Source organism: Nerophis ophidion, linkage group LG08, assembly GCF_033978795.1.
Source record: "Nerophis ophidion isolate RoL-2023_Sa linkage group LG08, RoL_Noph_v1.0, whole genome shotgun sequence".
Taxonomy (NCBI): Eukaryota; Metazoa; Chordata; class Actinopteri; order Syngnathiformes; family Syngnathidae; genus Nerophis; species Nerophis ophidion.
Genome location: NC_084618.1, coordinates 54,405,144 through 54,418,546, shown reverse-complemented (window position 1 = coordinate 54,418,546; position 13,403 = coordinate 54,405,144). Strand labels below are relative to the sequence as shown.

General features: G+C 38.8%; 1 protein-coding gene across 6 annotated transcripts in view; it reads left to right on the top strand.

Annotated features, from left to right (window-relative positions):
• csnk1e (casein kinase 1, epsilon) overlaps positions 1–12,301 on the top strand; it is a 31,823-nt gene extending 19,522 nt beyond the window's left edge. For 3 of the 6 annotated variants that reach the window (XM_061908936.1, XM_061908935.1, XM_061908933.1), the window contains 5 exons: positions 4,875–5,023; positions 5,089–5,272; positions 5,778–5,923; positions 7,614–7,679; positions 11,351–12,301. In XM_061908936.1, coding sequence (XP_061764920.1) covers positions 4,875–5,023; positions 5,089–5,272; positions 5,778–5,923; positions 7,614–7,646 — 512 coding nt within the window. In that variant the 3' untranslated portion in view covers positions 7,647–7,679; positions 11,351–12,301. The remainder of the gene's footprint in view (positions 1–4,874; positions 5,024–5,088; positions 5,273–5,777; positions 5,924–7,613; positions 7,680–11,350) is intronic. The other 3 variants (XM_061908934.1, XM_061908938.1, XM_061908937.1) reach the window with 3 other exon arrangements.
• Positions 12,302–13,403: the final 1,102 nt, after the last annotated feature.

The window sequence follows — 13,403 nt, the reverse complement described above, 5'->3', positions numbered from 1 at the left end:
CCAATTGGTATAACAAGAAGCTAAGCTAAGCGTCCATTTGGATGATGACTAATTCCTGCACAGCGCTTTATTTCAGCTTTATGTACACTTGCACACTATTTACTGCCGGCCTATTGTCCTCTACATTCTTCCATCTTGTACGCATATCATTGCAATTTAGATATACTTCTACAGCAAGAATAGTGCAGACACACTGATGCAATTAAAGCCCCACTTAAGAACTTTCACTTTGGTGCGTAACCCTCGCCAGTCATTGGCCGTCGAAAGACTGAACCTTCTTAGGGGAGCAAAGTTTAATTTGAGCAATTTTATGTTAGTACACACAGTTCAAGTCCATAAAGCAATTGTCTGCCCCAAAGTCATAAAATGCAACAATCTTGACACTAACCCCCCGACAAAGTCTGCACAATTTTCAAGTCTCTTCCCACTAGACAGCGTTAAATAGGTGGCTGACAGAAGAATGCTGGCCAACTTGAAATCCATAATGACCCATCCCTTTCACTCCATGCACAATACTGGGGAGACCCTTAGTAGCTCCTTCAGCATTAGACTGTTACATCCACAGTGCAAGAAGGAGCGCTACTGCAGGTCCTTTTATACCCACAGCCATAAGACTTTACAACGCACTTGCGTGATTACTGTGATGTTTTTTATTGGTGTGCAATACGGATGTTAGTGTTTCTTAAAATTGAATTTTTTATTAATACAAATTAGTGCGCAATATGTAGTACTTATTATAAATGTTTTGTTTTTCATGATGTTTAACTTCTATTACTGTATGTAAAAACGTGCAGGTTTTTACATGTAATTTCCTTATTGAGAGATGAATTACAAAGTCTATGCTATCCTATTCTAATCCCTTGCACAAAATGCTGCATAAAGGGGCGTCACTAAATCCACTCTCTGCTTCTACGATGTGGAAGTCAATGGAGTATGTGGCCTTTGTCAGATAACAGGCTCATGATATAAGCTATTTTAGCCTGGTCAGAGGAATAGGAACCTGGCTGTTGATCAAATATAAGCAATGATGGAGGAATTCCTTGCAACATCCAGACTCGCCGCTGAAAGGGGAGGAAATATTCGTTGGTGAAGGTGGGAAGGTCCCCGTCTTGAGGTGACCTCTTTACGGGTAAGTCACAGTACTGGTCTGATCGACACGCTGGCTGAGGGTGAAGACATTCAATCAATCAAAGCTTATTTATATAGGCCTTAATTACAAATGTCTCAAAGGGCTGCAAAAACCACAATGACATCCTCAGCTCTGATCCCACATCAGGACAAGAAGAAAACTCAACCTAATAGGCACAATGAGAAACCTTGGTAGGTATACCGCAAGGTGACTGGTGCAATGGATGCCGAGTGGGTAGGGTTAATAACGTGAGCGTCACCAACTGGTCTACTTGACGCATCCTCAGTGGAACCTGATCCGTGGCCCCCTGATAACCTCTCCGCATAAGAGAGGGGGGCAGAGCACAAAAGAGAGACGGCGGATTAGGGCTGGGCGATATATTGATATACTCGATATATCGCAGGTATGTCTCTGTGTAATATAGAAAATGACTATATCGTGATATTCGAGTATACGTTCTCACGCAGTGATGGCATTACACTACAGGCTCTTCTCGCTCTTTCTTGTCTGTCCTTCTCACAGACAGCGAGCGCACCTTCTTACATACGTCACATACTGTCACGTCATACAACACATACGTATACGCCCTCGCGAATTGATTGAAACTTTTATTAGTAGATTGCACAGTTCAGTACATATTCCATACAATCGACCACTAAATGGTAACACCCGAATAAGTTTTTCAACTTGATTAAGTCGGAGTCCACGAGAGCAGAGCAGAGAGGTAGCAGCATGGGTAACATCAGCTGTGATGCTAGCGCGGCCGTGCGAGTGGTAATACGAGAGAAAGAAGGTGCGAATCTGGTAACAAATGAAGGAAGAATTAATTCCCAAGAAAAACAGCAAGTGGTCCATCGTCTGGTGGTGGTTTGGCTTCAAGTGGGAATATGTCGAACAGTGTCAAGTGTGGGGCAAAACGGTGTTGGTATAAAACGTAGCATTACTGGTAATGTGTGGATCATTTGAAAAGTCACCTGCTAGAGAATGAAGAGTGCTTACTGCGCTTGTCAACATCTCCGTTCGGTGCCACACGCCCACACCATCAAAATGCCGAGGTAAACATTTCCAGATCATCACCGTATGAAAAAAAGTTGTGATTTCCCGCATGAAAGTTTAAAATGAGCATATATTAATGCAGTATGAACAAGAATGTTTTAATGTAGACACAAATAATTATACCGGTGTGATTTTATGTATCATGTGCCAATTCAAGGCCATATCGTAAATCGCGATATGGCCTAAAAATATTGCGATATTAAAAAAAGGCCATATCGCCCAGCCCTACGGCGGATCAACTGATCTAAACGTGGTCTACTGTATTTAAAGACTAGAGTATACAAATTAGTTTTAAGTTTGGACTTAAATGCTTCTACTTATGTAGCATCTCCAACTGTTACCGGTGGGGCTTTCCAGAATAAATAGAAAACGTTCCAAAGCTTGCAGACTTTTTTGGGCTCTGGGAATCACTAAAAATTCTGAGTTCTTAGAATGCAGATTTCTGTCCGGGACATATAGTACAATACAATCAGCAAGATAAGATGGAGCTAGAACGTTTAATATTTTATACGTAAGTAATAGTACCTTAAAGTCGCATCTTGAGTGTTCTTGTCAGGAGTCTAGCAGCCGCATTTTGTACCAACTGTAATGTTTTATTGCTAGACATAGAGATACCCAAAAATAATATGTTACTGTAATCAAGACGAGATGTAACAAACGCATGAATAACAATCTCAGCGTTGCTGGTGGACAAAATAGGACAAATTTTTGCGTTATTACAGAAATGAAAGATGGCTGTTTTACTAACACTCTTAATGTGTGATTCAAATGAGAGAGTTGGGTCAAAGATAATACCCAGATTCTTTACCGAGTCGCTTTTTTAAATTGTTTTGTTGTCAAATTTTAAGGTGGTTTTATTAAATAAGTGCCGGTGTCTAGCAGGACCGCCAATCAACATTTCTGTTTTCTTAGCATTAAGATGCAAAAAGTTTCTGGACATCGATTTATTTGATTCAATTAAGACACGCCTTTAGATGACTGACTACGTGATGACTGATGTGCTGGTCAGCTTTAGGGGCATGTAGAGTTGGGTGTCATCAGCAGTGAAAGCTAACACCGTATTTGCGTATGATGTCAGTTAGCGGCAGCATGTACATGCTGAAGAGTGCAGAGCCAAGAAGCAAACCGTGTGGACTGTTTATAAGTTTTAGAAGTTCCTCTACTGTTATTTCGTCAAAAAGAGAGATTATTTTGGAGGGCAATATCCGTCGTACATACATTTGTATCGGCGTTAATAGAACCCAATTGGAGCTGGCACACGTTATCTTTTTTCTCCTGTCTGTTGAGTTCAATTTTCTTTTAAAGAATTGCATTAAGTTTTCACCCGAGTGGGTGGAGCAACTGGGAGAAGTCTCTTGTTGAGTTAAAGTGAAGTGAATTATATAGCGCTTTTCTCTAGTGACTCAAAGCGCTTTACATAGTGAAACCCAATATCTAAGTTACATTTAAACCAGTGTGGGTGGCACTGGGAGCAGGTGGGTAAAGTGTCTTGCCCAAGGACACAACGGCAGTGACTAGGATGGCGGAAGCGGGGATAAACCTGCAACCCTCAAGTTGCTGACATGGCCGCTCTACCAACCGAGCTATACCGCTACTGTACTGAACACATTTTTAAGATCGTTTTTATTTAGGCGGATGAGATTTGAGTAATTAGTTTTAGCGACGGTAAGCGCTTGTTAATAAGTTATCAAACAATCACTCCAGTCCGATTGTTGTCTGTAATGACCACATTAACTAATAACGCTTTGGGAGACAATGATCTGATGTTTAAAAATTCTATATTATAGGTAGCAGGCTGTTTTAGGCTTTATTGTTAATGGTATCCGTAGTACTGATATTAATAACGTACCGTCTATTTCGCGTAATACGCCTTAAATAATTTTGATCACATTTAGGAATTGATATAGGGGGGATCTTGAGATTATTTTCCTGGTGCTGCGATAGATTTAACGCTTCATAAATTGCCACCTGAGTAGAATGCATACCTCCTCATTATGTGAGTTGTATATTCTTCTACGAAAAATGCTATGTGTGCAGAAATTTTCCAGCCTGGCGATGGTTTGTTCTAGCTTAATTGACTCTTTACCCGGGCCAACAATCACTGTAGTTGCCTGCGTCCGACCTTGCTCAAGGGTATTTAGTCAAATGTGATTCAAACATTGATCTATATTTCTAGCCAAGTGATGGCGCCTTCCCGGTTCGGGTTAAGGCCATCCCTCCTCAGTAACCACAGTTTGCACAGTTTAAAAAGAAAAACTAACTTTTAGATTAAATGTATTGTATAAAATAATACAATCAAATGTACGACTAACAACTGCAGTAGTTTTATGAAGTAATGTAATAATAAGGTACTGCATTTACCTTGGAGAGTGAACTTCTACAGTATCACCGTCCATCTGCTTCCCCGTCAAACACACCATCAGCAGCTTTTCTATATTTTCATGGATAAATATCCGCCGTTTAGGTATTATTTCAAATTTTTGCTGGCAATTTAAAGCATTACAATTAGCCAAGAGACAGCTCTTATTTCAAAACACTCTTAAGTTGGGGCATTCTTAACTCTATATGTAAATATATGGGACTTTGGTTAGAGTGTTGGCCTCACAGTAAAAAGATTGAGGGTTCGAACCTCCGTCGTGGCGCAAATTCTTTTTCAAATCCATCCCAATCTCCCTTCTGTGTCTTGCAGCTGTGTTCTCCACCTACCTGAACCTGTGTCGCTCCCTGCACTTTGACGACAAGCCGGACTATTCTTACCTGAGGCAGCTCTTCAGGAACCTTTTCCACAGACAGGGCTTCTCTTATGACTATGTCTTCGATTGGAGCATGCTGAAATTTGTGAGTGGGACAATTTTAAGTTCACGCTGGCCAGCTGTGGTTTTCACACTTCCACTGTGTTCCAGGGGGCCAGCAGGACAACAGAGGATGGAGACAAGGACCGTAAGGAGGAAAAAGAAGATGACGAGCGAGCAGGTGCAGGTGGCCGAGCTTTGCCATCTGGACCCAAACCTTCAGCGGCTAACCGAGTCAAGAATGAAGCAGACCTACTTCCGTCTAAAGCGGTCGCACGCGGGGTTCAGCAGTCAGGTAGGAAACAACAATCCCATGTGTCAATGTTGCGCATATATTTTTTGCTATTAGTGTGTACATACACAGACACACACATACACTAGGCCACTTGTACCATGCTTGGGCCACACTTCCCCCCACTTGCACAGCACTATTACAGCAAGTCCTAAAACCCTTATTGTATTGCAATCGCTCCTCCCAGGTCCTCAATGATAACCAACACAATTCATAAATTACCATGACTCAAAATAATCCAAAAGTTAAACCCACAGCACGCTAACTCACCCGCAACTACTTCCATATGCGTAATGATTAATGCGATTGCTCCACTCGCTGGCGGCCACATTGCACAATAAAGATAATCAAAAGTTGACCGGAAATAACCCACAAAATCAGGCAAAATGCAGTAACAGAGCAGATTAGACGCGACGGGACAGGAAAACAGGCCATTGGAGGCAACGTCCGGCACGGTACAAATGTTTTAAGTATGAGTACGCCCTTAATTGCAGGTGTTTGCGTGCAGGTAATCGCTCTCCTCAGGTGGCCCGAGCAGAACGAGTAGAGCGAGAGCGCAAAGTCGCCATGAGGCTTCATCGCGGTGCCCCCGCCAACCTGTCCTCGGGTGACCTCTCAGCGCGCCTCGACCAGTCACGCATCACGCCATCGCAGGTAGGATGAGTCATGTAGCCTGGAAAAGTTCAAACTAGAAAGGCCCTCCAAAAGAGACCAAGGCCAAACATGTCCAATTAGTCTATAGTTAACTTTTGTCACCACAGCGCCATCCATTTGGGCCGGTGGCTTTTTGTCCAACTCAAATTCATCGATCCATCCCTCTATCTATGAAAGTTCTTTAATAATTGAGAATTAGTAAATAAATAAGCAAAAAATACATGAAAAATTATTTTTTTTAAAGTGTCAAATTTATCATTGATTTTACCAAAAGCGCGCTATGAAAAAAAAACAGATATTTATTTGATCGATTATTTCTCAGCACATTTGGAAAGCCTGTTTACTGTATAGCCACACATTTAGGGGTTACGTCTCAAGACACCCCAGTAATGGCGAAAAACTGACCCAACCTTACGGATCAAAAGACTTGATAGTGCCTATTTTTTATACTCTGAACCCGATAATGTTCTTCTCACAGTTTTTCGCACAGACTTTTATACATTAAGAAACAAGTACAGTATAAATTTGTTCCTCGCTACATTGCGCTTCAAATATTGCGACTTTACCACATCGTGAGTTTTTTGGATATTGTTTATTTATTCAAAGCATATATTTCAATGTTTTGGTCTTAAATTAAGCATTTTAAACATTATAACGGCTAAGTAAAGTACAAATATCGTATTGGCCACTACAGGAGACCAAACCAATCAGAGCGTGCTGTTCAGTATCCTGGCCACTGATTGGCTCAGGTCCAGCCATCATTACTATATTGGATTAAAATATTGTAAAGGTGACTGAAGGGTGTTATATCATGTCTAAAGGGCTCTCATAATGTTGGAAAAATAATTTAGAAGGCAATCAAAAGGTTTTGTTATGCTCTAGCTATGAAAACATTTGATGAATAATTAATGATTCCCACTTCACGGGAATGACATTTATCGCTGTCATGTCTGAACCATTGAACCAACAGTATTGGACTTACTGTAAAAAAAAGTGCAGTTACACATCTTGGCAAGCATTTTCCTAAATTGACTACAACACTGTTTGTTTCCCTGTATATAGCGCCTTAAACTCACTTTCTTATTAGTCACCATTAGGAATACTAACACTTACCATTTCAGCAGATACAATTATTCCGGAAGTGCAGGGGGGCCTGGAATCTATTGTTTATTTATTTTAGACAATTTCCTATTTATGAGGAACATGGCCAGGATTAGCATCACAGCTCAAATGTTTACTACCCATTTGCCAAACAACTTATTCCCCTGTTGCTATCGACAAGCAGACATCAGGAGCCTCAGTCAGTGCCTGGTTACACACTGTTGTGGGATGACATCCCACTCCTGAATAAAAAATTGTCACAAGTCACCCAACATGGTTGTGTTGTTTTTTTTGTTGTTTTTTTTTAGCCTAACGAGTACATAGAAAATGACGAGTGTTAAGTTTTATAGCGGTCAGAATTGACTTCATTTTTTTGTACTATCAAATTCTGAAGGTAGTCTCAAATAAACACCAGTCTGTGAAGGCTTGCTATCGTTTCCGTTTGTACTGTCCAGAGCCACAGTTTGCATACGCAAAACATGATGCATTTTTTTTTATACACAACAAAGTTACATTCTGGATGTAACAAGTTAGTTAGCTTGTTTTCTTGCTTTCTTGACTAACCTGTCATTGTCTCCGACACCTCCAGGTCAGTGTGCCCTTTGAACATCTGGCAAAGTGAGTTCTTCTCAACTGGCCTGCTGGTCAGAGGCAGGTATACTATTAATCCCTCTGCCACGCACACACACACATACACACACACATATAAATACAATAGGTGTGTAAGTCAATAAACAGTTACTTTTAATACGCAAGCAGGGACTAGTACTAGACATTTGAAGTTAGTGTTGGGCTTAGATATCATGACATGCCTATTGATATTCTTTCACTCCAGTCCTATAGGTGGTGCTAAAGTACATTACAAAGACACACTAACTGCTTCACACATACTGCAGGGGTGTCCAAACTTTTTCCCCCAAGGGACATACTAAAAAAAAATCAAAGGATGAAGGTTTTTTTCTTTTTTGTGGTTAAAAAAAGCTAAGAAAAACTTATGAATATACATTTAAAGACCATTTTTGTAGTTATTTGTAATAAGATGTCAGCCTTTTCTCATTACACTGTGCACCTTTGCGCAATGTTTCGCATTTATGCTGATTTTTCTTAAAAATGTTATTTCCATAATGTGTCACGGGCCAATAACACTCTAGCTGTGGGCCACACTTTGTATTGTTCACTTTTTTTAACCACAATATTTTATGATCATTAGACAACAGATGTACTGTAGTAAATCCCTAACTTTTTTAGATTTAGTGTCCAAATCTCTATTTCTAACCATGACATACCAGTTTCTTTACAAATGCAGTTGTACCTTAACTTATGAACTCAATTGGTTCTGTCACTCTGACGGAGCTGTTAAAGGGGAACTGCAATTTTATTGGAATTTTGCTTATCGTTCACAATCCTTATGTAAGACAAGAACACTCGTGTTTCTTTTTTTATCTATTCTAACTAGCAAATAAATGCGAATAAAAGTCTGCTTACATTAGAGCTTACGGGAGTTGCTCTATTCTGCCGCTTAGAAAACATCCTAAAACTTCCATCAAGGTTTCATACATTAGGGATGTATCAATTGATTCATATATTGATAGATCAATTTATATTCCTAAATTTCAAGTATATTGATCTGTGCTTGGCAAATTTGCCCTTCCAAAAGATAGGTATCGATCCAAGATCGTTTTAAAAGGGAAATTATTGATTTCATCAAAACATGGAAAAGGAAAACATTGGATTTAAGAACGGCAGACATTATATGAAGTTTATCATTTTTTAAAATAAGGACGCTGAACGTCCGTGGCGTCATCAAACCAAAAATGGCGGATAACTAACGTGGTCGAGAAAAGTCATAACAAACGCTGACGGCACAAGACAATAGTGTAATATCTGTGTCGTGTGTCTGTGTGCCCTTAAGAGGTGGTGTTGTGTGTGTGATGTGTGTGAGAGCAGCAGAGTGAACAGACCCACTCGAGTTTGTGGGTGTCTTTGTGTTGAGTGTCTAAACGTGACTTGTGGCGAACAGCAGCTCTTGTATATTGGTCTTTTGACTCCCTGAGATTGTTACCGCTTGTTCAGAAAGTTTCTGAGAGTATATCTCAGACTGTGTCTCTGCCTCTCCACTGCGCGGCATTATAATATCATAACTTTCAGCTACAGCATGATTGCAAAAGCCACAACAAATACAAATGACACAACACAATGATAAAGATGCGACCAAAAAAGCGGAAGTGACAATTACGGCGACACACCAACTTCCGAACCACAAGGAGAAATCATTTCATGAGGAAGAAAGAAATAAAATAGATGGATGAAGGAGTTTATGGAAATTAGGGAGCGAGGGACCAACATCATCAACAGGGATGAGGGAACATACACGCTTCCACACACCTAGGACACTGTCCTTCATCGGCAACGTCAGGTCGGAGAACAAATACCGTATGGCCGGGTCGGGGAGCTTATTTAGCAGGTAAATCTACTGTTAAAAAGTTGGTTACTGTACTTTCACGGAAAATTACTTGGATGTTGAAAATGTGAGTAGAAATTGTTTATTCTTGTTAATTCAACCTAAAGTGTTGGTTGCACTTTATTCAAATAAGATGTGAATGCATTGGTCATTAATTATTGTTTACTTGCTTGTTTGTATCCATAATTAATTTATTCATAATTATCTTAGAAGAAATAACAGGAATATAAAAAAAAAATCATCTGTAGTGTCCAGTTTCCACTATTTATTTCAGTAACTGTTTTTTTTTTTGTTTGTTTGTTTGTTTTTGCTAAAAACTTACTTATTCGATTTAAAAAAATTGGATGGTAATTACAAATTCTGTCCATTTAAAGCATTCCGCAGCGTATTATTTTCAGAAATGCATCTCAACGTTTGCTTTTTCCTTCCAACATCATCACTGATTACTGCTCATGCAGACTTCATGAAAGACTACAAACACAATAAAACATCATACTGTACAATGTTTGCTGTCACTGGGATGCCGACTATTTGGATGTTGATATATTCCCGTTTAGATGAAGAATTACCGATAATCCTTGCTAAAAAAAAAAGGGTGGAACCAAGCATTTTTTTGGGTCTTTTTCGCCATTTCTGGGTCTGAATTGGCTGTCATATTTGACCAACTTCTCAGATTATGTACTCATCAATTTAATTTCAAGATAAGAGTCATGATTGTAATACATAATAATCTACAAAAAACTTTCACAAGCTCCAATGTAAAATAGCAGCTAACCATCTGATAACGTCAATACAGCAGCATAAGAAAGTAACCTCTCTGTGACAATGTGCTGCTAAAAATAGGCCCTTAACGTTAAAACTTACAATAACAATATCATTAATACTTGGTTAATATACAGGTCACCAAATGTAAATGGAGTATTGTTGGCAATTTTGTGATGGTTATTTTTTGGGTTTTATTAGCGGAATAGAGGATCTCTCATTGACTCCATTGTAAGCAGACTTTAATTTGTGTTTATTTACAAGTTAAAATGCATTGAAAAAACATTTGTGTTCTTGTATCTCATAAAGATTGTGAAATATAGGCAACATTCCAAAATATGTGCAGTTCCCACTTAATTTAAAAAACTTGTATCGCAAATGACCCTCTCATTAAAAAAAATTGAAATCACTTAAATAAGTAGATGACCCCCCAACCCTCACCACTCCCCAAAACAGCACATTTTCAAAACGTAACATGCCTTTTTAAAAGGAAAAATAAACTTTGAGATGAGAGAAAAAAAAACAAAAAACAATACAACAAACAACTGCACTAATTTTATGAAGAAATGTAATAATAAAGTACAGATAGGAGATACCACAGGTAAATTTGGAAGGTCGACTTCTACAATCTAAACAATATCTCCCTCCAGCTGCATGCTGTGAAACACACCATCCGCAGCTTTTCCATATTTTCATGGATAAATGTCATGTTATTTTAACACTCTTTGCTGGCGTTATTCTCAATCTGCTTCAGTATGATGCAGACCAGCAGTGATATACTGGAATTTGCGACACACTAGGTCATGTTTTTGGTGATTTCTTTCTTTAATCCAACGAATATCATCTTTTTGCAGTCACGTTCTTCTTTCACATGGTTGAAAAACCAAGACATGTCAGTCTCTAGCTATAAACTGGTATGATGCTTATAAGTCCAATTTTTGCTTGTAACTTAAATCATAAGAGCGCTCTTATCTGAAACCTCAACCCTTAATTTGGACACACTTAAGTTAAGGTACCACTGTAGTCTACAAAAATAAAAGAATAATTTATGGCCAAACAGGTATATTTATTGTACTCCTTGTGTTTTTTTCATGATACCCCAGCGGCTGCAGGGAATCAACTACTCCTTGATTTTCAAATGCATGAATGAAGGCATGAGTGAGTGGAGGAGCAAGAAGATGGTGCATTTCAGGCGCTTGAAAGGGGTATAAATGGCGCCCATGTGTGAAGACTGGCAACCAGACGGAGCGGAAGTAACGCTTCAATGATGGAAACCAGTTGGGCCAAAATAAAAACTTTACTACTGGCCAGTGCTGTTTGTAGGGTGCAGTTTGGACAAGTAAAGTGACAATGAAGTAACTGAAGAATGTTTACCATTAATCACTGATCCATCCATCCAGAGGCTCAACTTGCAAAACAAAATATCAAATGCACAAATTTTCAGGTTTCCGTGGTTTACAGCTGTATTAAACTACAATCTAATTGCTAATGTTAAGGAATTAAATATGCTGCATATTCATTTCTCAAATATAACAACCGATGTGACAGTCAGAGATGTATAATTTGTGTATCTAGGCGTTTCTTAGAAATAGTCCAAAATGTCTGTCTGTGTTGTCATTGTAATTGTTCATCCTTCTGCTTTGCCTTTCAGACCAAAATACAAAATACAGGAGGGATTATTACTTAGATGAATTACCCATAAATTTCAGATTGATAACATTTTGTCTTTGTGAGAGAAAGGCTAAACAAAGTGCAAAAGAGCGAATGTTATAACACCTTATCCCAGTGTGTAAATTGAAATATCATAGTGATGTATATGTTGTACATATAGTATAGTTTTGTTTTCTGCAGAAATTGAAATATGGCAATAACTATTTGCCAGAATGTACCAGATTAACATGTTTATCCCTTATGCAAGGAATCCCGGGGTATGAAGTCAGTTAGAAAGGAACGTATAAATGATTATGTCTTCTGCATTTCTTTACCATTTGTAAGTTGTGTTTCTATTTTGTGTATACTTTCAAAATCATTAAAAAGAATACTGCACATGCTGACTTGTGATCACATTTTACTACATTAGTGGATTGAGATCCTGACAAATTTGAATGCATTAGTGCTTTCACACTTAGCAGTACAATGGGGACGGCGTGGCAAAGTTGGTAGAGTGGCTGTGCCAGCAATCTGAGGGTTGCTGGTTCAATCTCCACCTTCTACCATTCTAGTCACGTCTGATGTGTCCTTGGGCAAGACACTTCACCCTTGCTCCTGATGGGTCCTGGTAAGCGCCTTGCATGGCAGCTCCGACCATCAGTGTGTGAATGTGTGTGTGAATGGGCGAATGTGGAAATACTGTCAAAGCGCTTTGGGCTCCTTAAAAAGGGGTAGAAAAGCGATATACAAGTACAACCCATTTACCATTTACAATGTGTATGCAGTACCTGGATGTTGCACTCAATACAACCCACACATATAACATCGTTCAATGAAATATATATTATATATATATATATATATATATATATATATATATATATATAAATGTGTGTATATATATATATATACTATATGTATGTATATATGTGTGTATGTGTGTGTATATATATATATGTATATATATATATACGTGTATAAATATATTAATGTATATATAATAATAACTGACATGCGGTGAGGTTCATGGCTGGTGAGGCACTGACTTCATCACAGTCAGATTTATAAACATATGAACCCTATAGAGTATCTTATTCACCATTTGATTGGCAGCAGTTAACGGGTTATATTTAAAGCTCATACCAGCATTCTTCCCTGTTTGGCACTCAGCATCAAGGGTTGGAATTGGGGGTTAAATCACTAAAAAGTATTCCCGGCCGCTGCTGCTCACTGCTCCCCTCACCTCCCAGGGGGTGAACAAGGGGATGGGTCAAATGCAGAGGACACATTTCACCACACTTAGTGTGTGTGTGACAATCATTGGTACTTTAACTTAATGTACCAGGTACTTTAGCTAGTATAGTATAAATAAATTACACTTATTATTATCATTATTAGCGATAATACTGCTAACATTAACAATATTAAATAATCACATGTATGTACAAAATAACAAACACAACAGTACAGTAGTACACAGTGTTGTCACTATGACAGGTGTAACAC